Here is a 22,394-nt window from a genome sequence, read left to right as displayed (position 1 = left end):
AAATTATTTTTTGTTCGGCAGTTCCGGTTCATGTCCTGGTCGGTTTGCATTGTTACATATGCTAGAGCAAGACTATAGAAATGAAATTCTAACATTTTCTATTTCAATCATCAAATTGTCACCGTATTTGTGTTATGCGAAGCGGGAGTCGGGTTTGAAGTATATAATCGAAATTATTTGCCGTATCGACAGGGAAGTCAAAGATATACTCCTGAAAGAAAACTCCTTCCACGAATCTAAAACCGTGAGAAAATGCCATTACGTCCATTTGTTGTGAAAATTGCATTTACCTCCTGGAATTTATTACTGCAATCGCTAATGATTTAGAAACTAAGATTGAAAATTTTAAAGAATCCACCGACAATAGAATAGATGGCTCTTTTACAAGACAAACCGTATAAATTAAATTAAAAAATACCAATCATATTTCAACATATGTGACTATTTTGATACAACTTTGATGCAGATAGGCGTTCAAAAATAGAAAAAATCATAAAACACAAGAGCCAAATATTTACATGACGTTTGTTTTTTACTTAAGACTTCAAGCGTTACCGAAACACGAATCTCAATCCCGCACAAAGTTCGGGTGGTCGGTCACTCGCACAAAATATAACCCCGTGACCGATCATAGGTTACATTTTATAACTGTTTGAACAACAGCTTTGATCATATACACACATTAAACAAGGTCGTCGTCCGAGACTGAAGACTTTATGTCCAGGGTCATGTCATGTATGTTGTTATATCATTTGTTTGTTTATATACGTAATGCTAGAAATCGTCAAAGTTTAAAAATAAAACATACGAGCGAAGAAATTCTTGGTTGCACTGTTCAATGAACGGACACATAGGTAAAGCTGAAATCCAACATGATTTGATTTGTAATCCTTTATAGACACAATACATCAGAGGCCATTGCCCATAGAGTACGAGATCCAAAGGCACTTGAAATCGGCTAACATTTGTTATCGCAAATGCAATTTAGGAACCTGAATCCAAATGTGTTGAAAGGGTTCTTATATGGGAAGTCAAAGTCCAGTCTTTTGTAATAGAGATTGCAGCCGATTAAATTAAATTACTCAGAACAGTCTACTCACCAAATTCAAGTCTTGTGTGGCGAGGCATGTGGCAATTGCCAATGTGGCAAAAACGCCAAGCCATAACATATCCATTTCGGATAAATCCTCTTGGTAATTGCTTCTTAGATTTCTCTTATATCCTTATTGTTGATTATAAAAAGGTCTATCGTAAGCAGATTTCTCTTAATCACAAAACATACAAGCGAACTTTATATTTTGAGTCCCTCTTGGCGATACTCCTAACTTAATTACGTTATCTGGTTATTTAAAACTAAATATATAATATAAAATTCAAGCTGACAAAATTGAGTCTTCGACTAGCGTTTATATCGTGTTTTACTCCCGAGAACGCCCGGAGAATTATCTTCCATTCGCCGGGATTTATGGTAGTGTGCTTGCTGCGATGTAACCAACACAGGACTGTGTAAATCAAATTAAAGATAACATCGTTAAGCGATCTTAATTAAGCCTTAACCGTTGAGGAACTCGCCAATTAATTTCGGAAAATGTCTGGGAATTAGTGCCGATGGATTTATAAAACACTACGCTACTTTTAGCCTCAAACTACGAAACCTATCCCAACTGAAAATTCACTAAAGCAGAACTCTAGCTTATTTGTAGTGAAATGAATAGCTTGGAAGAAGAATATTTTTGTACGGCGTTACAACGGGAATTGTACTTTGCAACTTGGTCGACTATGCTAAAGTTACAGCTGATGAGATAATAGCGAAGGCTATTTTGGAGCGCTGACTCATACTCTACGAATTTAGTCTGTCGTGTTGCACAAGAGCTACATTTCTACTGAACTGGCTTCGAGAATTGCCACAAAAGCACCATGTTGGCGACCGTATTACTAGCTTTATACAATAGAGGTCAACAACGTACTAATCCTGCTTTAACAATGTCGTAAACTGCCACCGTCGACGACAACTCACGAAGTGTGACCAAATATACGGTGCCAAGCATTTTCTTCGTCGCGTCGCCGTTTTTTCTTCTTCGAGGCGCGGCTACGTTAACCTGGTTTATTTAGTCGCGTTTGCCCCGTCGTTTATATTTGCAATGTAAACGTCCGATGAGAACGTACTTTATCGTCCGCCGGTAACAGATCAGACGGTACGTTTCCGTTCCGCAACTCCGTCGCCGCCGTCTTATGAATAGGCTGAGATTTAGCTCCCTGATGGGCGACGGCGTGTACTGGGTCAATATAAATCCCATTTCGTCCGACCTTGAAATATCTAGTATATTGCGATTATACTACTGTTATTTAAAGAAGAATTTATGAGAAATTCTATACTTTTCCGGGATGAACCACAAATAAGTAAGAGTTTTCAAACAAAATTTGAAAATATTTGAATGTGATAACTGTCAAAATTGCTTCGTTAATTATTTTTAAAAAAAAATGTCCATTCGTAGAGTCTTTACCCACATCTGGACAAAGATAGTTCAAGACTGATTATTCTTAAATTAGCTGGTAAATATCAGAGGTAGTTACCAATTCTCCACGCAGATCAAAATACAAATAATTGATTCTTTTCAGGCGATAAGCTATATTCATTCACCACATTATTCGAATGCAATAATTTTCATGAAATTAACCAAAAACGAGATTTTACAAACCATGACACTTGGTATTTTTGCTAGCTTAATCAGTACATCGAGTTTGATAGAAAATCCACATAATTTGGCACTGATGTACGATTGAGGCAGCCAATTGTCGGTAAAAATGAATGGAAAGTTTCAGTATATATATATATATATATATATATATACTTGAAGCAGATCTATAAGGAAGCGTAAAGTGACCTAAAACGAAATATAGTTAGGACAATCGCTTGTATTACTGCTTTAGTTATAACAATTGTTGTAGAGTCTAATGCAATTATTTGTGTAAAAGTTCGTCTCAAATGTATCTGAATCTGAACTTTGAAACCGAAATTAATCATCGCAGTATCCCATCATATCTTGCTCGCCTATTTTATGCTCAGTTGTCTCGAATGTAAGTGTATCTTTGCTCTAAATGAATCATCATAGTTTACCATCATATATAAAACCTTGTGTGTATAAGATGATATGGCTAACAAGCGGGTCTTTCTATGACATTTGGCTGACGTTAGGCTGTCGTATTGAAGCTCTGAGGATAAAAAATAAAATCGAAAATGTTTAATTATTTCAACTTCAATATTGTACACCAGTGGTTCCCAAACTTCTTTGTACTGTGACGCCCTCCGAAAAATATACTTATGTTGCGACTCCCCATGAAAACGTCATATGACCTTTCAATAAAAGAACTTTTTTGCAATGAGTTTCATTTAAACCAGGGGTGGCCAACCTATGGCGCATGCGCCAAACGTGGCGCATTGCATGATTAGAGGTGGCGCATTGCATCTTTAACCCTTTTCATGCCAAAATTGTTAATTGCACTTGGCTTCTCCACGCCAAGCCGTTTTTTGCGATTTACATGGTGACTTTTGATTGTACCTAAAATCTATTCTCCTTACTCCACGCCGCCCACTTACGGCTTGTTGGAATTAGAAACAACAGGCGATTATCGACGTTAGCTTTTGGACGGACTTTATGACATTCATTCTAGACTTTCAGCAAAAGTTAGTAAAATTTACTATTTTTTCCCTACTGAAGTAAAAAGTTCAGAACTTCTGGAAAAATAGAAAATCGTCATTTATCAGCTTGAAACATAGATTTTCCATTGCCCAGACTCCCCAAATATCTCCCAATAACCATTGAACAACCAGTTGAATTGCCCAAGCCAAAAAAATTTATTATAAATCAACCCACAACATGCTGAAAATGACCCCTAAATACCACCTTTTTCATCCAAACTTCAAATGACCGTTGTCAACAAAAGCGAAGCGTAAAATCGCTTGCTGTGACGCAAGTACTAATCTCGAAGAAGCCTGGAGTAAAATCACGCGACGCTAGGCCAAAAAGCTTCTTAATCGTATCTTTTTCTCTTCGTCGTTAAAAACAGATTTATTGCGTAATGCTCATAAGACAGAATGCGTTTTTCTCCTACTTTCAAAAAGGCTGTAGTTTTTACTTGAAGCATGGCGTCACAATGGTTCCTTGTTTCGTAATCAATCGTAATCTGTTTATCGTAAATTGCTCGAATTTTTGCGTTTGCGTTTTATTATACTTCCTTGCTTAATTTCTATTCATGTGAAGTTGTAAAAACTACATATATGTGTGTATATATGTATGTGTATTATAAATTAATATAATTTCAACAAGAAGTGGACATTAGGCGTGGGAATACAAGAGAATGAAGAGATTTACGGCGCATCTGAAACATTATGTTTAAAACGTGGCGCATGGTATGTGAAAGGTTGACCACCCCTGATTTAAACGGACAAGAAAAACTTGACGAAAGTCAGTAAAATCTCATTTAATGTGCATGTACTTGCGTCTTTTTACAATTGTTATATGTTATTGAACCTTGGGGTGAATTGTGACAGCTGCACACATTTTTCCAAAATTTACTCAAAATCGATATTTTTTCTTTATTACGCCATGGTAGAAAAGCTTGTTTCACATAAATACGAAGAAGGGGTGAGAGTACGCAACCAAGGAAAGATAATCTTTATCCAAAAAATTCCAAAAACTCGGTAAATTTTAGGAAATATAATTATTTTTTATATCGATTCCGTTTAACAAAATGGCAACGAAAAGCCGGAATGTGTTGTTTGTAGCAAGGATTTGGCCAGTGAAACCATGTTACCTAACAAAAACGAAGGAGCCTTTTTACTCGGAACTTCAACGATACTAAGTACAAGTAGCTTCCATCATACTTGCGAAAATTCTCGACTTTTCTCGTGCAGTATCATTTTTACGCTTGTACATTTATTTCTGCAGTGCAATTTTATAATTAGACTTTTGCTACGCACCGCAAAACAGGTATAATTCCGCAAGAGAAGAAAGTTTTACGACCGCCGAGCAAAATTGTAACGACGCACTTTGAAAACCACGGTTGTACACGAACCTATGTCAGAAGTAGTATCGTTCGAAATGATATCACAGCGGGATCTTTCGCTACTGGATCGTGTTATCGTGACTTATTTGCATTCTCACGCGATCGGAGTTTATTTTTTATCTTTGCATGTGTATGATACTGAGCGTACATGAAATACAAACATGAATATTTGCCAGTTAGTACTCCAGCTGAGTCAATCATCAATATTTTAGGTTTTCCAAACAGAAGACTTTAACTAGGCCTTCGACACTAAATTGTGATGCACAACTACAAATTATAAATCTTACGAAATCAAACTAATAGAAATATATATTTTGTAACCCGAAAATGATTCATTGGATTACTAAAGATGCCGAGTTCTTTCTCACAACACAAATACGAACAATCTAGCTACGCTTGCTGCTTTATGGCAATATTGGGAACGGAAATACTGTAATCGGAAGGTCTGCACTCAACATACTTAATATATATAGATGATTACAAATTTACCCCTATCCTAAAAAATACAGTAGTTTTTCTTTGATCAACAATGGCGATAATACTAACACCACCTAATGCATATTCACATTAGACTTTATGGTGCTATACGGTAGCTCAGCATTCCAGCCTAAAATCTGTACGCCGAAGCATTGGTATTAACTATTAAGTCCCTACGAAGTGTGTGACTAGTCCTTAGATGATTTGGCTCATTGACTATAGATGCAAGCATTTCAGATTTTCTGCAGACTAGTCAAAAGTACGGGGATTACAAAAGAAATAGGAGGCATTTAGTTTTGCCTAACCTCAACTAATAGACTTATCTTCATTTATGCAGTGATCCACCTTATCCAAGAGGGATGGGCATTTCGAATCGAATAGTGAATTATTCGAATCGGTTCAGAGCAAAATTCCGAATCGCCGTCATCTTATTTTTTCCTTACCGCCAATGGTCGACGTGAATTCCTTAATTTTTTCTTATTGTAGCCATATTTTTTCAATGTAATTCTGACATACGACTATTTTTTGTAGTGAGTAATTGATAAAACGTGTTTCTTATTGTGTGTGAACGCTCAGCAATCTGTCTGAGTGGTGTATTCTACGTTTCCAGTAATTCATTCGTTGAAAGGGCCAATTACAACAATAAAAAAAACGCATACAATTCTATATCTCTCAAGTATTCGAGATTCGATTCGAAAAAACTATTCGATTCTGAAATCATCAGGTATTCGAAAATGCCAGCCCTATTGATTACACACTAGAAACCGAACGTTACTCCAAACCAGCAGATACTCAACCGCCACTTGCATTCATCTTTTTCTGGATCCATAATTCCCGGTACATCGGGCTCGCGGAACTAGCAAAAAGAGTTATGCGAATATGCTCAACTGCGGACTTGTTCAGCCGGCAGCAAAAAAATGAAAAGATGAAACACCTAGCCAATGATATCCAAGTACCACTCACTTCTACTGTTGATTATCCCTGTATCTCGTATATCCCGCAACGAGACATCAGACAGGGAAAATTTTCCGATTCGCTGTTCATAGGTTATATAATACGTCCATGTCTTAGAAAAGTGCTACTAAGAGCAAAACTGAAACCGAAATTAAAAGCAACCAACCAAATGATATTTGAAAAATGTAACATAAAAACAAGTGGGACAAGAAATTCCTGAGACATCGCATAAAAATCTGCAAGCCTACTGGGATCTCTGAAAGTCAAAAGTGCATCAACCGGTAAACTATTTTCTTTCAAACTTTTCGAGGGCATCATATGAAACGCGACAAATATATATATATATATATCTGATAACCTGCAAAAATATTAATCGCAGTAGGCTACTTTGAAGAAAGATAATTGAGGTTCCTTAGACCATGCATGTCCAACCTTTTTGATGTCGCGGGCCACTTTGTCATGGGGAAATTTATTGCGGGCCGCAAACGTTTTCACCAACCTAAATACCAACTCAATTCCGATTTACGTTAGAATTTGAGCGCCGCTAAATCAAACGCCTGGATTGCACAACAATTTTGCGGATTTCTGAACACAAGATGCACACAAAAACCATGGAATTCAACTCAACTTTCGTGCAAAATGCACATACATTGGCGTACATTTTTTTTCAACTAATGCGAAACTTGTTTTTGATTGTCCTTGCTCAACTGTTTAATATCAACGGGTAGTTTTGATACCGCACAATGTAACTAACTGGCTTGTCAAATTTTCGTTCGTCGGCGTAGGCTACTGCTATGCTTCGATTTCACAAGTTTCAAATTATAAGACCTCATGCTCGAAAAGTTTCTTCTGCATATTATGCATACATCGTTGTCTTACCACTCTTCCCGATCCTTTTAATATTTCCGATTTTCATCCTCAAGCTTCATTTTTTTTTTGTTCCAGACGTACCGTTGGATTTGATATTGTGGTTCAACAACAATCGATAAAACACAGTACCGGTATCTGACTTGAACTGTTGATGACTTCGCAATGGCTAGAAAACTCATTGTGTCGCCACAGATGTTGCACGCTTGAGTGGCCCTTCGTAAAGTCATGTTCTGTGGTGCTTAACAACGCTTTTCTTATGGCGAAGTCGCGTGAAATTATAGCCTAAATTCTAATCCGTATCCATATGAAAACTCCAAGTGGGCCGCACAAATTATTCCTGTGAGCCGCATGACCCGCGGGCTGGACATCCCTGCCTGTGCCTTAGACCAATTTAATTGACGGCACAGACTTTCTTCGATAAATCCAACAAAAATATTTACTATTTCTGGTATATGTTATATGAAATATACTAACTGTATTGCAATTCAAAAACACGAGAACCAAAGGTACAGTAACGTCTATGCAATTTGTTTGGCGAACTTGGCAGCTTAATCATTGGACATATATATATTCAAATTGAATTTCTTCTAAATCATGGTAGATTTTAGAGAAGAAACGAAATATCTATAAGACGATTGCAACAACACACCTTCTTAACATATCATTCTCCGAAGCATCTCGACTTTAGAATATGAAGAATTAGAATTATGAATCTCCTGACACGACTTGATAATAAATGAAAAAAATAATATATTTTGTGCCTTCTGATTATTGTCAAAGCGGGTTCCTAATGTTTCGACGTAATGAACCGGGTGAGGCATAACGCAAGAAAAGTATGACAAATGACAACTAGCCAAGCATTTTTTAGTCTTTTTGTTAACCTGGCATTTTGTTTAGGTATATACAAGGAAAGTTCATCTAGTGTTGCTTAATTCGTTGTGTGAGGTACATACTTATTTTCATTAGTAGGCTACAATACTGCTCTCGGGAAGTTGATATCATAATTTTGCTTTGTAGTACGATAGTTTTTATATCCACTTTTTCAATCATCGTCGCGATCTTCACTGTTTGACCTACTCGCATAAGTGTTGAAGATGAATGCATCTCTATCAGTCATTCTCGCAGACTGTACGTTCTCATAACTTGGAGTTGCTGGAGAAACCGGGGAGAGTGAACTTTGAGCGCCGTGCGATGAAATATCTTTCAACTCCAGGCTCATACGAGGATCAAATGTTAAGGGAACATTGTAGTAATGCCGTTTCTGACGTTTACTTCTCAAAGATTTTGCAGCTTCGTTTATCCCGCTGTCACTAGATACAGAGGTGTAACAAGCTCTATCAAAAACGGGCGTTGCTGATGACTCTGTGCTTATTGTCGAGAAGTCACCATCACTTGAAGTATTATATAATCGAGTTTGTGATGTTGACACACCGATCCCAACGTCATTTCCGAGTCCACAAGTCTGTTTTGAAGTTGACGACTCTTGACCCGTTAATCCAGAATCATTTGCACACCAGTCAGGTGCATTCGAGTCGTGAAAGACAGCATCATCCATGGTGCTGGCTACATGGCTCAATTTGTGCGCCATAATGGAGGAATGATGTGGGTGAGAGTTAGTGTAGCTTTTTGGTTCAAACAATTCAGACGACGACTGTGTTTCCAACTGTCTTTCAGATTTTCTCTTGATTCCTTCTTTAGATCGCCGTACTACTGAATATCCAGATAGGCTCCTTTCAGTTTGTTTTGGCCTACAAGAAGCTACAATCATTTTGTTTGTTGTTTTGTCAGCAGATGACTGGTCGTCAATGGCATACATTGGTTCATTACTGTTGTTAACATTACTTTCTGGACCTAGTCTGTGTCCACCTGATTGAAGACTAGATAATGACATGCTGATGGAACTTGTGTCAGACTGTTTCGATATATCACAGCCTTCCTGCAGTGATTCTTTTGCTTTTGTAGTGCCATCTTGAATATCCACATGGGTTGATGGTAATACATCACTGGGGACACTTCCTCTGTTTGGTTCCATTTCTAATGTTTCCATAGATCTGTTGAGAGCTTGAACATACCGATCGTGATTTGCAATAACAAATGTTGGCATTTCAATTCTATTTCTTCTCTCCAAGGTATGGGTTCTCCCAACTCTAGACGTAACTCTAGATCTACCATAAGCCGTGGGAATCAAAACATAGTGATTCTGAGCCCTCAACATCGGTCGCCTACGCATCCTATTCCTACTTTGTTGGTGATATCCGGGATACAAAAAGTTTCTATCTCGCGTCGCCTGTCCGCTTCTTCGAGTGCGAGAATTGTTTCTAGTTGGTAGATTAGTCCTAGTTGAAATATTCCCTGTTGTCGCGGTTCTCTGGTCAGTTCCTTGGCTTATAAACGTGGTTTCAGCTGTTCTAGTTTGTTGCCCATTTCTTTGCGTCCCCGACGGGATAGTTTCACCGCGACGTGATTGTCTTCTGTTCGATTCACGATGCCCTCGACCACTTTCTAGAAAAATTAGCAAAAAAATCGACATTTTATGTAGTTTCCAACTCCGATTTGTTCTGCTTCAAAATAAAGGATTCATAACTCACCAATTAAAGTCGAGTTATCGCCATGTCCAGATGTTGCTCTCTGATGCCACTGGTGGAAAGAAATGGACAAGAATTTTTAAAGCTTTTGCGTGCTGCGTGTCTGAGTTTCAATGATCGAGACTAAGGAGAATTTAATGATGGAGACTATTGTATTGAAAGTGGTGCAGCATGTCATAATGTAATATACAGGTGACCGTACATTTGAACCCATGTACATTTGAACCCATGCGTATATCCACGGGTTCAATCTATATGCGGGTGCTAAAACCCATGGGTTAGGGTTAGTATGGGTTTAAAACAAAAGTATCCGTGAAACAAAAAAAAGTCCATAGGTGCAACAGCATACAGGTGAAATTGTCATGGGTTCAAATGTACGTGAGTTCAAATGTAATGGAACCTAATATACAACGTCTTATAATAGATATAAGGCACGGACCAACTCTAAATGTCCGTCAAGTAAATAAGAAATAAAAAGATATATTATAAACGTTAGTAAAATATATTGACCTCACCAATGAGCATATATACATATATATGCTCATTGATCTAACTAATCAAATATTATCAATTCATAATTATGCTTACAATTACCGGCGTATGTGAATGTAGTTGCAACTCTTAGGTATTTTTGCCATACCCCTTATTACCAGCGACAGTTGTTAACTCTCGCATTTTTAGAGGGCATAGTAAGACATGTAATATAATTGAAACATACGTTCATTAGTAATATTGTCGAAAGATCCAATAAACATATCAAACAAAAGTGGGAAACGTCTCTTACGCGACTGAATCTTGAATTGGATGAATAGAATTTACTGCTAACAACGTAAAGATCCATGATGCAAAAAATAATCTCCAAAATGGTCGCTGTGAGTAGTGCACAAACACAAATGAATAGATTCTAGAAAACAACGACAAATATTGTGAGTAAATTAACAGGGAATTATACGCTTATTATGTATTCAAAATTCGGCCATTTATTACAATATTTATAGATCAAGCTTTTCAGTTATCGACCAATGCATTTTTTTCTGATAGTTATTATAATGTAAATAAAGTTGAACTCTTACTATGTTCAAACTATATACCGTTTTCATTCCCATAATACAACCAGCCGAGAGAGTAATGGAGCACAATACTGATAGCGATACCCATACTAGATGGCAACACACCTGAAAATTTTGTGAATGAATAGGATTAAGTAAAAATGAATACAGCCTTTTTATATAACCAATTTGCTGTATGTACATTGGTGTATATCTTTTACTTCATGTTTTATCGATAGCAAAACGCAATATGTTATAGCTAAGTGAATCTTTGTCGTAGTTCGTAAATTATTTACTTGTCATATTTGGTTGATTTATTTTAGTTGACTTAATAACAGGCGTAAAAGTATATTTTTTTTCAAATGGAAATATGGCTAAATGTTTCTGTAAACTGAATTTTCAAACAAAACTAAACGATAGCACGAAATACACAAAATAAGATTTTTTTCATCCGGCATCTCATATCAAATGATAATATGTAACTGTGAATATGATCACAAATCTTCAGCAATCCTGATATAAATCAAGATGTCCATGATTGTTTTATAATATTGAGGGGTGGCAATATGCTTACGTATTCTTTCATTCTGTGTAACATCATAAATCCTCCAGAAAATCCACAGATCAAAAACTAAAAATAACATGACATGGTAAAAAAAATTTACATATCTCGCTCTTGAACCACGACTCTAAGTAATCATGTAAAGTGAGAACATTTCGAATATTCAAAATTGTTGAGATTGGTGAAATTGTTGAGATTGCATACGAAAATTGAGCTTAGTTATGTTGATATATGCAACATTATCAAGCGAGAATAGAACATACGTCTGAATACTACAGAGAAAGAGTTTGAAAGTCTGTTTTCTGTCAAAATAGAATTTTTCTAGAAAATTTCTAGACACACAACTTCTAAGAATATAAATACCACGCATCCGATGGAAATGCATATGAGAGGTAGATATGGATGGCAAGTCAAAACGTGACAAGAATCTTCCAATGAAGCAGGGTAATTAACGAATGCAGATGGAGATTGAAGCGGACCTCTTCCTTTCCATATCATTTGGTTATCTTTTACCGACGGAAATGTCACTTGAGGTACACTTTCTAAAACCTGGAATAACTGAACACAGATATTGTTACTAGTACTCCAGTCACAATATTTGAAGCGTCTCCCAAGATAAACGTTCAACGACGGGAGCTTTTCGACAGTATTGAAGTTACAGTAGAATGTTACTTAAAACATTTAACAACTGACGCATTTTAACTGTAATGAGGTACTGTTATAAATCGCTGACCAGTCGTTGAACAGCATTTTACCGCAACTTCAATACTGTTAAAAAGCGTCAGTCGTTAAACGTTTAAATAAAATTTATTTGTAGCTTCAATACTGTTGATATACGACTTTACTGAAGGTATTAGTTTGGTTACAACACAAGTTTAATTCCATTTAGTCTTGCTCTATTTTACTGCAAATATTAATGCAATGTTTCTGTAGTCAGGAAATTTAGTCACGAAATCTTCCTAGCCGAGTTGCCAATAGTGCCTCAGTATTTAATAAAATGATTGGTCAAATGATTCAGACCTTAAATATTGGCCTGATTAAAATAATTTTTCTCCCGTATCATGACAACTATTTTCAAAAAAGATGTTAATTTATATATTTTGGCCTTTGGTCCGTAATGGATACTGAAACCTATTTATTCAATTTCAGATTACATGGGTTACATTCAAGCACCAAAGCTAGAACGCAGATACGTTCTGTTGTAAACATATAAGTCAATGTTTTTTTTGTAATAACGAACCTTGTCTTCTGCTCTGAATACGGATGGCAAATATTGCGCCTTCGGCTTTAAAACAACGAACGTTTTTACAACGCATGCTATTGCAATGATAACCACTCCCATTGCTAAATGAACAAACTGAAAAACAAATTCAATTTTGTTTTTGTAATCTTTGTTAGTATGTAGCTTAGTGTAACCAAATTGTACAATTCCATACACTTTACATAAAAGCGTACATCCCACATATACAATATATACATTTAGGTATTTCTCACCGATACTGAAACTCCTCGACTTGTAAGTACCGGCGAAAGCCATTTTGATCTTCTTCTACGCTGTCTAAAATGAAAATATTTTTTAAGATGGGATATTGCATACTTTGTCAGCGATTCATTAAAAAATATTAAACTTGATTCGTCTTCTTGATTAATATTTTAGTCAGTGTTAAAACATAATTTTTTGGAAAGATATAATAACATAATAAATGTGTGATCAATTTATAATCGTAATTACCTTCATGAAAAGCTGTTGCTCTACTAAAGTATACTATAAGAACAGATGGATAAATATTTAGTCAATTCCAGTTAAATTGGAGTTCGCCGGGTTTCTAATGTAGAACTATATTTTACCAGATGCTCAAACGATCGTAGTATACACAAGATGAATCTCGGAATAAAGAATACCAACTGAGGCAAAAAGTCGTCTTTGATTTCTCATGAAATAAAATTATAATTGTTATTTTTAGGCCATTTTAAAATTGAAAATAATGCATATCCCGAGTTGACTTAGCCCACTATCGTATACAAATAAGTACTGTGCGAAAGTACGCCCTTAGTGTGCGAAGCTATTTATAGTTCCTTACGTAATTTAGTAGTTATTTCAATAAAGACACAAATAAAGTATTATCAGTTATTCGAAATGTAACAAAAATTATTTTAAAAATAATACTGATTTACTTACCGATCGGTAGAAACTGGCTCTTCAACGTTTTCCAGTATTTCATCATTATCAGGAGTTATCTCAATACTAGGAGGCTCAATATGCTGATTCGGAAGCCTTTGTTCAGCGTTCACGGAGGTATTCATAACACGAATTTGTACAAAACATTAACAAAAAATCTAGAAAGTTAGTCGGATTTTTTTTATCCCTTCTGTAGTACCTTTGCATTGAGTCAAAGAAGAAGGGTTGACTACACAGTACCCTGCCGGCAAGAACACTCAAAGGAATGGAACGAGGTTACACAGTGCGACCATAAAACTATAAATTTATGTTTCTGTATTGCTCATCAACAGATTATTTTAAGAATTCTCAACATCTAGTTCAAATTCTAATTTAAAATACCTGCTTTCTTATTTAATGATATGGATCATTGGCCACTCAAATTATCCTATTCGGCCAAGCAGCACAATTGAAATCACCATTTAACTTGCGAATCTCTCATCGGGCAATTTTCTCCAATGGGACAGGAAGTAATTTGACGTCATTGACTGCAAGAATTTTCCGTCAATCTCTAATAAAGTGTAATTGTAGAAACGTTGATGAAGTACTTCGGTATGTTTGCGATTCAACAAATCACAATACACACACAGTGCTAAGGCGTTTCATGATATTATTATATCAACATATCGATCTTTAAGAACTTGTCTCTATTACCAAAGTCCTTATTCATGTTTTTATTGATCAAATTCTGTTCATTTTGATTTTGGATTTAAGAAGTAAGATCGCCTATATATACATATGTTGCGATAGCATAGTTTTTGTGATTCATATTTAACGATGTTTACAGCACAGCAGCCAACATATGCCAAATAACAATACGCGACTTCCAATACAGTATTGTAACCATCTTTCGCAGCTTCAAATCTTGTGATAATCTTAAGATACAGATGAACAGCGACTGACCTTTCATGGTTCTGTCCAAATGGGACAAAAAACCACTTGAAAACGTAGTTCTCGAGGCGTAGAGACCATACTGAGAAGATGGTGGCTGGAAGAATTAGAAATTGGCAAAATCATTACTCAATATGCAATCATGCTCTCCAAGCAGCAAACGCAGTTCAATTTTGCATTACACCTAGATATTTGGAGTAAGGAGTTTTAAAACAGTCAAATAGAGATTTACCAACCCGGAAAATGTGGGTTTTCATGGGTCCTGAGGGTGTGAAAAGCGTTTTCAGCTAGAATGATCTGAATTCAGCTAAAAATGATCTTTTCCACATTTTAAAAAGGGGGATTCCGACCTGCAAAACCCCACCTCTGGGTACGCCCCTGGGTATATGTAACCCACCTATTGGTTTACGTGAATGTTCTTGGCCGTGATCCGTCACATATCATATCATCATAAATGACCTAAAATGCTATTATACCGAATTATGGTCGATCAATGTCTGATATCCAGATACTGTTAAACACATGTTTCATAATTTGGAAAAAGGTAATAATATACACCAAGAACAGGAAATTGCCTCAAATCATTCAAGATAACTAACTGGTAGACTAATTAACAAAAGCATCTCGTATGGTGTTCGGTAGTATTGAGAGGTGATTATCAAAACGGAGTACGCCTGAATAGGTTTGTTTAACCTTAAGAGAAGAATTTCTAACTTTGCGATGAGTCTAATTAACTTACAAGAGATTGAGCTTTTATCAAACGTTTTTTTTTCGATAGGATTATTTGTCATATTTCATCCTTAAAACGCTCGGCAACAAAATAGAATTGTTTTAACATTACTATGGCTTGATATAGAAATATCCAGACTCCATGGCCAACCTATATAGTTCTATGACGATCCACAAGACTGGTTTGGTCTGGTCTTTAAACAATGTCTTGTTTTTCTAGTACAAAATCTGCTTTATCAGCCCTAACAATACTAATGATTGATGGCATCAGAGAACCAACAATATCAGCATTTTAAAACGTACAAAATTCGATGGATGTTTCTCGTGGTTTATTCTTTGTGTTTGTTTGCCAACCTTTTTGATATCTTTTCGTTCACATCCGTAAATGATGTATTCGTTGATTTTTTTCAAGTGGAACCATACAAGATTGACACGTTGACATTTGGAACGTTTTTAACGGGAGGAATATGTCTGTTGATAATGTCGTTAGGTAATGAATGTATCGATGTCCGTTGTCAGTGCATTACAATGAGCACAACATCTGCTATCGGAATTGGATTAGTGGGATTGGCATTCGTCGATAGGTAAATTTTTTATTTTTCTACATTTCATGTCCGATATGGCATAACTAGAGCTGGGAAATTTGAATCAAATATTCGAATCGAATCGAATGGTAAATCATTCAAATCGGTTCAGACAAAAATTTCGAATCGCCGCCATCATGTTTTTTTGGTCCTCCAAAGTTCGAGGTGAATCCCCCAATTATTTTTATTGGAGCCTTATTTTTGGAATGAAATTTTGACATAAGACTTCTTCCTTCCTAGTGAGTTGTTGATGAAATATGTTTCTCATTATGCGTGAACACACACGAACTGTTTAAGTAACTTATGTGCCTGAAGGATACATTACAATAAAGAAATTGCATACAATTACATATCTCCCAAGTATTCGATTAGTTTCCGGAATGATCAAGTATTCGAAAATGCCAAGCAAGCCCTATTGCAGGGGTCGGCAACCTTTTATCGCTCGCGGGCCACAATTAAAGGTAGCAAGTCATTGGCGGGCGCACATATTGTCAGAAAAGGAAAAACAGAACGGATGGCCGGTGAATCACACTTTTTCACACAGATCAGAAGTTAAATTTTGAGCAGCACGCGAAGACTGACAATTATAATATTTTCTGCACCATTGAACCATTTGCACTTAGCATCAACTCTTCTGCGTTTTGTTGCCATTTGTCTGATTATATTTAGATTATAGGCTCATTAAACGCTTAATTGTGAATTATATACTTGTCAGGGTATAATATAATTTTGTCTGCACGTGTCCAAAAATAAATGTTGTTACGTAAAAAATATAATTGTCAAAACAGCTGTTTTGTTACTATAATTCAGTGAAGCGTCGCGGGCCGGATTTTATTGCTCCGCGGGCCTTGGGTTGGCGACCCTTGCGGCCTATTGGTATAACATTATGTTGACAACGAGGGCTCGTATTATTAAAATGTACTGTAGTTTAAATACTTGTTTGCATTTGAGCAAATACATTTACAACTTTGAAATGCCGAACTCCTAATACTGCTTTAATCCAAGCTTATAATTCTTTTTTGTAGCGTACCTATGTTATATTTACCCATGCCTTCAAGGTATTATGTAGCTATCTACATTTGGTACAAACACTACTTTTTATTTTACAGAAGTTTCTACTTCCTTGCTTTATTTGGACAAATTATTTGCGGTATTGCATCGGCTTTAAACTTTATTCTTCCTCCTATGCTCGCCGCGAATTGGTTTTCTACCGATGAAACCGCAACAGTGATTGGAATATCCTGGGGTGCGATGGCATTTGGAGAAGCAATAGCAGCCATTTTGTATCCGTTAACTTTGCAAAAATCTAATATTACTCACATAAACACAACCTTCACCCAAGTTCATTTTATTCCACTTACCACATATTGCTCAATATCGGTACTGCTATTTGGTTTCTCTTTGTTGTTTTGTATTTATTTGAGAGAGAGACCACCATCTCCACCAAGCGCTGAACAGGACAATATTCTTACAGTCAATGAAAAAGAAACCACTGGAAAGAACTGTATGTTGACCTTAACTACAATAATGAAATTATTCACTTCTCGTGAATTTATTATACTGACCGGAGCAAATGCTTTGAGTGGTTGCACGTTAGTATATGCTAAAGCAACTACTCCATCTCTGATTTTAAACACGTTTCCAATGACGAAAAAACCAGATATAGGATGGATACGACTGGCGGGTACATTTTTGACAATTTGTGCTGGGATAATTGCGGGATATTGCGTAGATAAATTCAAGAAATTCAAAGAAATTTCAAATTTAGGTAATAGATGAGCTGTAAAATTTCAAATTTTTATTATTACATCTATATATCATCTTTACGTTCTAGGACTCACATTTTCAGGCGCTAACCAGATTCGGTGATAAAAACCATGAATCAGCGCTCGTTTGAAAATTATACTTTATTTATTTATAATTTATTCAATTTTTTACAGCAAGCGTTGGCATGATTTCAAGTGCGGTTGCTATATACTTGGGACACAGTTTCAAAAGTTTTGCAACATTGATCGTATTCTATCCAATGGCATCTTCATTTCGAGTTTGTTCTGTAATCGTACTTATTGAATTTCTATCCGAAGTGACATATCCATGCGACAAAGTTGTTCTAATATCGTCCTACAGTTTCATAGAGGAAGTTTCAACGTTTGGATTTTCTTGTGCTATAAGAGCAACATTAGAAAAGAGCAACGCAACGACAGCTATTTTGTGGCCAATTGGTGCAAGTCTTCTGCAGCTTTGCTTGGTATCCATTACGAAGCCAGATTATAAACGTATGTCCGTTCAAGAAATGAAAGTTAATAAAAATATATATGACGAAAACATTAATCTACTTGATAGTTTAGTCAAACATTAACCAAAAACTAATTGAAGAGTGAATAGTGCCGATAGAAAAAGTGTTAGCAATTTGAAATAACGGTTTTAGAATCAAGGAATGTTCTCTTGATTGCTTGTCTAGATCTCTGAGTTTGAACAAACTTTATTTGAAATTGTTTGTCGTTAATTAAAGTAAGTTTCACAATGACAGAAAATATAAAAGTAATTAAATTCATAACATAAGAACATTTGATTTGGTGAGCTTGTTGATAGGGTGCGAGGAGCCTACAGTCAGGCATCGCCCATTCGTTGGGAGTTTAGGGAAGCATATTTAATGACACCTTTTGAATCTACGAAGATAAAAAAAAAAACGTCCGTTTCAAAACTTACATTTATATCTAGCTAAATTATGTTTGTAGTATACAATTGCATAGGTTTAATCAACCAACTAAAATCGAATGAACTCAGCATCTGTATTATATTTGGCAGATAAAATCATTAATAATTCTAAGTTGACACATGATATAACGACATGTATCCGGAATTTGAGTTTCCGCTCCAAACGACGACAATTATAAACGCATGTTGAATATATGATGAAATTGAAGCTGCTGAAGATATTACGCACATCATATACACACATATAATTTGGTGGTTGTTCCAAACTCGCTGCCAAAATAAAGCGGAGATGTGTATGCATTATATTTGTAGAGGCGTGTTAATCAATGCTCATGGAATTTCGGTAATTAAAAATTAGGAGTGTTCTTAAAGTTCTTAGAACAACTATCATATATAATATATAATGCAGGTATTCAGCTTAAAACTTTATACAGCTGCCGTATTTAAATGATACTTTTGATAATTTTGTGTATTCATTTCTACCAACAGGATATAGAGTTGTTTTCAATTGCTGGCGTGTCTCGTTTAAACAAGGAGTACCTGAGGTATAAGACGTCTTCAATCTAATTAGTTCGTTGTATTTGATTCCCTGAATTTGTGAAACCTTCGGCGAAGTGGTAGTCTTGGATGGGTTTTAACCGGCGTACTACCTAGTTAACCAAATTAGATAGACGCCCTAAACACCAAGTGCAATTTACTATACCTGAATGTCTAAAACTGATGTTATTTATTACAGGATATAACATACACAATATAAATGATTTCAGAAGACTCGCAGATGCATTATGAAACATATAAAATTAGATGGATATTTCTCTGCATTTACTGTTCATGTTTGTTTATCAATCAATTACAGTTGCATTCGTTCAGCTCGAATACTGAAATATTTGCGGAGATTTTCGATCTTGATTTAGATTTTGCCAATGCGCTGGTATTTGGTCCATTTCTCACAAGTTCGGTTTGCCTTCTAGTAGTGTCGTCTTTGAATGGAGTAATTGGGGTTCGTGTTCTTTCTATAACTATGAGTTTTTTTTCAGCAGTGATATTTGTAATCGCGGCATTCGGCTTTATAAAGAGGTAAGATGGTAATTTGTTGATTTCCTTTTAAGGGTTTTTATTTATTCTCTGAAGTTTGTGCATTTACCTCAACACGGTCTGTTTATTATATATTAAATTGCATTGGAATAAATTACTTTGACAAAATAAAACATACAGGCATAAGATGACACAGATATTCCACCAATTAGCAATTTAAAAATATATTTTCCGTATTTAAATTTTTATCTATTTCAGAATTTTGTATCCGGTGGTATTGTTTGGTCATCTTTTGTGTGGTATTGCATTGGGTGTTAATTTTGTTTTTCCAACCGTATTTGCTGCAAGTTGGTTTTCATCAAATGAAGCAGCAACTGTTATCGGAACATCCTGGAGTATGAAGTCTCTCGGCAAAGCAGCGGCCGCAGCGTTTCATCCCTTAATTGAACAATTATCGAACGTGACTGAAGATAGCTCTAAACTACAGCAAACTCAGTCCATATTTTGCATTACAGGCAGCGTGTTGGCACTGTTGCTACTTACATTTTCTTTATGTTTTTTTGTGTTCATGAAAGACAATCCTCCTTCACCACCTAGTGCTGCACAAGCAATCGTCATCGCACTTCGAAATAGTAAAGTAAGGGAAAAGGAAGGCTACACGCTGTCTATTACAAACATACTAATGTTGTTCAAAAATTTTGACTTTCTGCTACTGGCAGGGGCGAATACGTTGAATGGATGCGTGATGATATTAGTGGAAACTCTCGCATCGTCAATGATATTAAATACTTTTCCGAACAAGAATGATACTGATGTCGTACTAATAACAGCATTAAGCAGTATTTTTTCTATGATTGCTGCATTGCTCACAGGATTATTTTTAGACAAATATAAACAATTCAAAGGAATGACACAGAAAGGTAAATACGAAGGTGACTGTTCGAACATCTTCCCATCGTATTAATTCCACAGTCTACTCGATACTACATATTATCTATCGTTAGTTAGTGCCTCATGTTGAAATATATATTGACGACCACCTAAAAGTAGGGTATAAGTAATTGAATTTTTTACGAGAATGGCTTATAAATTTCCACCTTCAATTCGTAGTAATTGGCCATTTTGTAATTCAAAAATAATTTTGCTTACGTATAGATTATACAGAACATAACTGTCTCTAAGTACAGAAATGGCTTATACGACTTTTCAATCAGCATTAGTTCCTCATACAACGTTACAACAGTCGCCAAAAATATACGGTAATAATCAATATAAATCATCAAGTTTCTTTACTTTTATATTTCAGCGAGCCTCCTCGCAACGCTGAGTGCAGGCGGAATCGGTTTGGGACATTTGTTCAGAAGCTACACAACACTGACGATATTCTACCCAGTCGCATCTGCTTTTCACATGGGATCTTGCGTCTCTCTTGTAGAAATATTAACTGAGATAACATATCCTTGCAATAAAATTGCACTGATTTCAACATACTACTTTGTCAGTGAGATTGTTACGTTCGGATTTTCATTTGCAATAAGAAGAACGATGAAAACTCACGGCCCCAACGTCGCCATTTTGTGGGCAATTTTCTCAGGGATTGTACAATACTGTTTAATAGGTTGCGTGAAGCCAAACTACAGACGACTTTCTGCGGATGAGAATGATGAAATAAAAAAAAATTTAGATGATGAGAAAAAGTCTCTAAAATAAGAAGAAATACAACGATTATTATCGATTATAAAAATAGTTAATGTAGCAACACATTGATTTAAAACTCAATTTACCACATTGAATTTTACTCGCTGAATTATTGGATATATGTCGGCCTTATAAAACACGATTATTTTCTGCGTTTACTACCTTTTATTACGTTTCAAATTTTATTTCCAACTCTGGTGTACTCTAGTTATGGCAATAAAATTCAAACGCATGACTCTTGACTGATTTCAAACGTCTAGAACTACTCCCTCGCAGGACCATCTTACGATCGTGCTCTTTCAGCTAAATCTTTCTCTGATCAAGAATCTGCCTAATTCACAGACAGTGTTTTAGTGCCTTATGTATATAGAAGCACTGTAATGATGTTTCATTAAAATGTACAAAGTGTGTTTTTACATTTACATCATAGATCATTTGTTATTTCGCCAAAATTAGGGCAAAATAGTATTTACGAGTTGATCAATGACTAACTAACTATACTGGAGATATGTAACTCAAATACAATATATTAGAATATCGAAGAAACTGAAATCTTGGTGAATGTAATCTGCAATTTGCAATGTACGCAATTTATATTTATAATTGCAATTTTAGAATAAATGAAAAGATTTCCCTTAATTTTGGTAATTGGAAGCAAATTCAAATCTTTTCACAATTCCGAAAATTGGCTACAGCACATTTAAACCTGTAAATTGCACACAGAACATTTGTACCGGCATACTTTTGCACCCACCAACATTTTCACTCATACATTTTCGACCGCAGATATTATCTCCCATATATAATTTACACTCATGTACATTTGCACCCAACACCCACGTAATGTGCGACTACGTACATTTGTACCCAAAGAAATTTTCCTCGCGGACATTTGCAACCACGTAGAATTAAATCCACGGACATTTACACCCATTGCATTTGCTTCCATTACCCTTC

General features: G+C 35.8%; 4 protein-coding genes across 6 annotated transcripts in view; 2 read left to right on the top strand and 2 right to left on the bottom strand.

Moving 5' to 3' along the window:
• Positions 1–1,367, bottom strand: part of LOC120335853 (basement membrane-specific heparan sulfate proteoglycan core protein-like) — a 64,713-nt gene extending 63,346 nt beyond the window's left edge. For both annotated transcript variants that reach the window (XM_039403469.2, XM_039403470.2), the window contains exon 1: positions 1,101–1,367. In XM_039403469.2, coding sequence (XP_039259403.2) covers positions 1,101–1,175 — 75 coding nt within the window. In that variant the 5' untranslated portion in view covers positions 1,176–1,367. The remainder of the gene's footprint in view (positions 1–1,100) is intronic.
• Positions 1,368–7,199: 5,832 nt separating this feature from the next.
• On the bottom strand, positions 7,200–14,188 carry LOC120335856 (uncharacterized). Of its 2 annotated transcripts, none has more exons than XM_039403473.2 (9): positions 13,744–14,188; positions 13,059–13,122; positions 12,805–12,921; positions 11,928–12,113; positions 11,577–11,633; positions 11,027–11,128; positions 10,738–10,857; positions 9,957–10,005; positions 7,200–9,870 (listed from the first exon to the last, which is right to left on the bottom strand). In XM_039403473.2, the coding sequence occupies exons 1-9, from the start codon at positions 13,866–13,868 to the stop codon at positions 8,411–8,413; spliced, it is 2,280 nt and encodes a 759-aa protein (XP_039259407.2). In that variant the 5' UTR covers positions 13,869–14,188; the 3' UTR covers positions 7,200–8,410. The 2 variants fall into 2 exon arrangements, with proteins under 2 accessions (XP_039259407.2, XP_039259406.2); XM_039403472.2 differs by having other exon boundaries at positions 11,928–12,122; positions 13,744–14,187.
• Positions 14,189–17,475: 3,287 nt separating this feature from the next.
• On the top strand, positions 17,476–18,531 carry LOC120335882 (putative MFS-type transporter C09D4.1). Its single transcript, XM_039403502.2, has 2 exons — positions 17,476–17,754; positions 17,927–18,531. The coding sequence occupies exons 1-2, from the start codon at positions 17,493–17,495 to the stop codon at positions 18,343–18,345; spliced, it is 681 nt and encodes a 226-aa protein (XP_039259436.2). The 5' UTR covers positions 17,476–17,492; the 3' UTR covers positions 18,346–18,531.
• Positions 18,532–19,362: 831 nt separating this feature from the next.
• On the top strand, positions 19,363–21,868 carry LOC120335875 (choline/ethanolamine transporter FLVCR2-like). Its single transcript, XM_039403496.2, has 3 exons — positions 19,363–19,781; positions 19,998–20,659; positions 21,046–21,868. Exons 1-3 carry the CDS (start codon positions 19,462–19,464, stop codon positions 21,447–21,449), a joined length of 1,386 nt encoding a protein of 461 aa, XP_039259430.2. The 5' UTR covers positions 19,363–19,461; the 3' UTR covers positions 21,450–21,868.
• The last annotated feature ends 526 nt before the right edge of the window (positions 21,869–22,394 follow it).

Source organism: Styela clava, chromosome 2, assembly GCF_964204865.1.
Source record: "Styela clava chromosome 2, kaStyClav1.hap1.2, whole genome shotgun sequence".
Taxonomy (NCBI): Eukaryota; Metazoa; Chordata; class Ascidiacea; order Stolidobranchia; family Styelidae; genus Styela; species Styela clava.
The sequence above is the reverse complement of the archived record's forward strand: the minus strand, read 5'-3'. Positions and strand labels throughout refer to the sequence as shown.

Excerpts from the sequence above, each read along its gene's own strand:
- LOC120335856 (XM_039403472.2), bottom strand. The coding sequence starts at position 13,868 with ATGAATACCTCCGTGAACGCTGAACAAAGGCTTCCGAATCAGCATATT. Across the intron at positions 10,006-10,737 it reads CCAATTCAAGATTCAGTCGC|TGGCATCAGAGAGCAACATC; the intron begins GTAAGAGACGTT and ends TCTTTCCACCAG. Across the intron at positions 9,871-9,956 it reads CGATAACTCGACTTTAATTG|AAAGTGGTCGAGGGCATCGT; the intron begins GTGAGTTATGAA and ends TAATTTTTCTAG.
- LOC120335882 (XM_039403502.2), top strand. The coding sequence starts at position 17,493 with ATGTTGACCTTAACTACAATAATGAAATTATTCACTTCTCGTGAATTT. Across the intron at positions 17,755-17,926 it reads CAAAGAAATTTCAAATTTAG|CAAGCGTTGGCATGATTTCA; the intron begins GTAATAGATGAG and ends AATTTTTTACAG.
- LOC120335875 (XM_039403496.2), top strand. The coding sequence starts at position 19,462 with ATGATTTCAGAAGACTCGCAGATGCATTATGAAACATATAAAATTAGA. Across the intron at positions 19,782-19,997 it reads GCATTCGGCTTTATAAAGAG|AATTTTGTATCCGGTGGTAT; the intron begins GTAAGATGGTAA and ends TATCTATTTCAG. Across the intron at positions 20,660-21,045 it reads CAAAGGAATGACACAGAAAG|CGAGCCTCCTCGCAACGCTG; the intron begins GTAAATACGAAG and ends TTTATATTTCAG.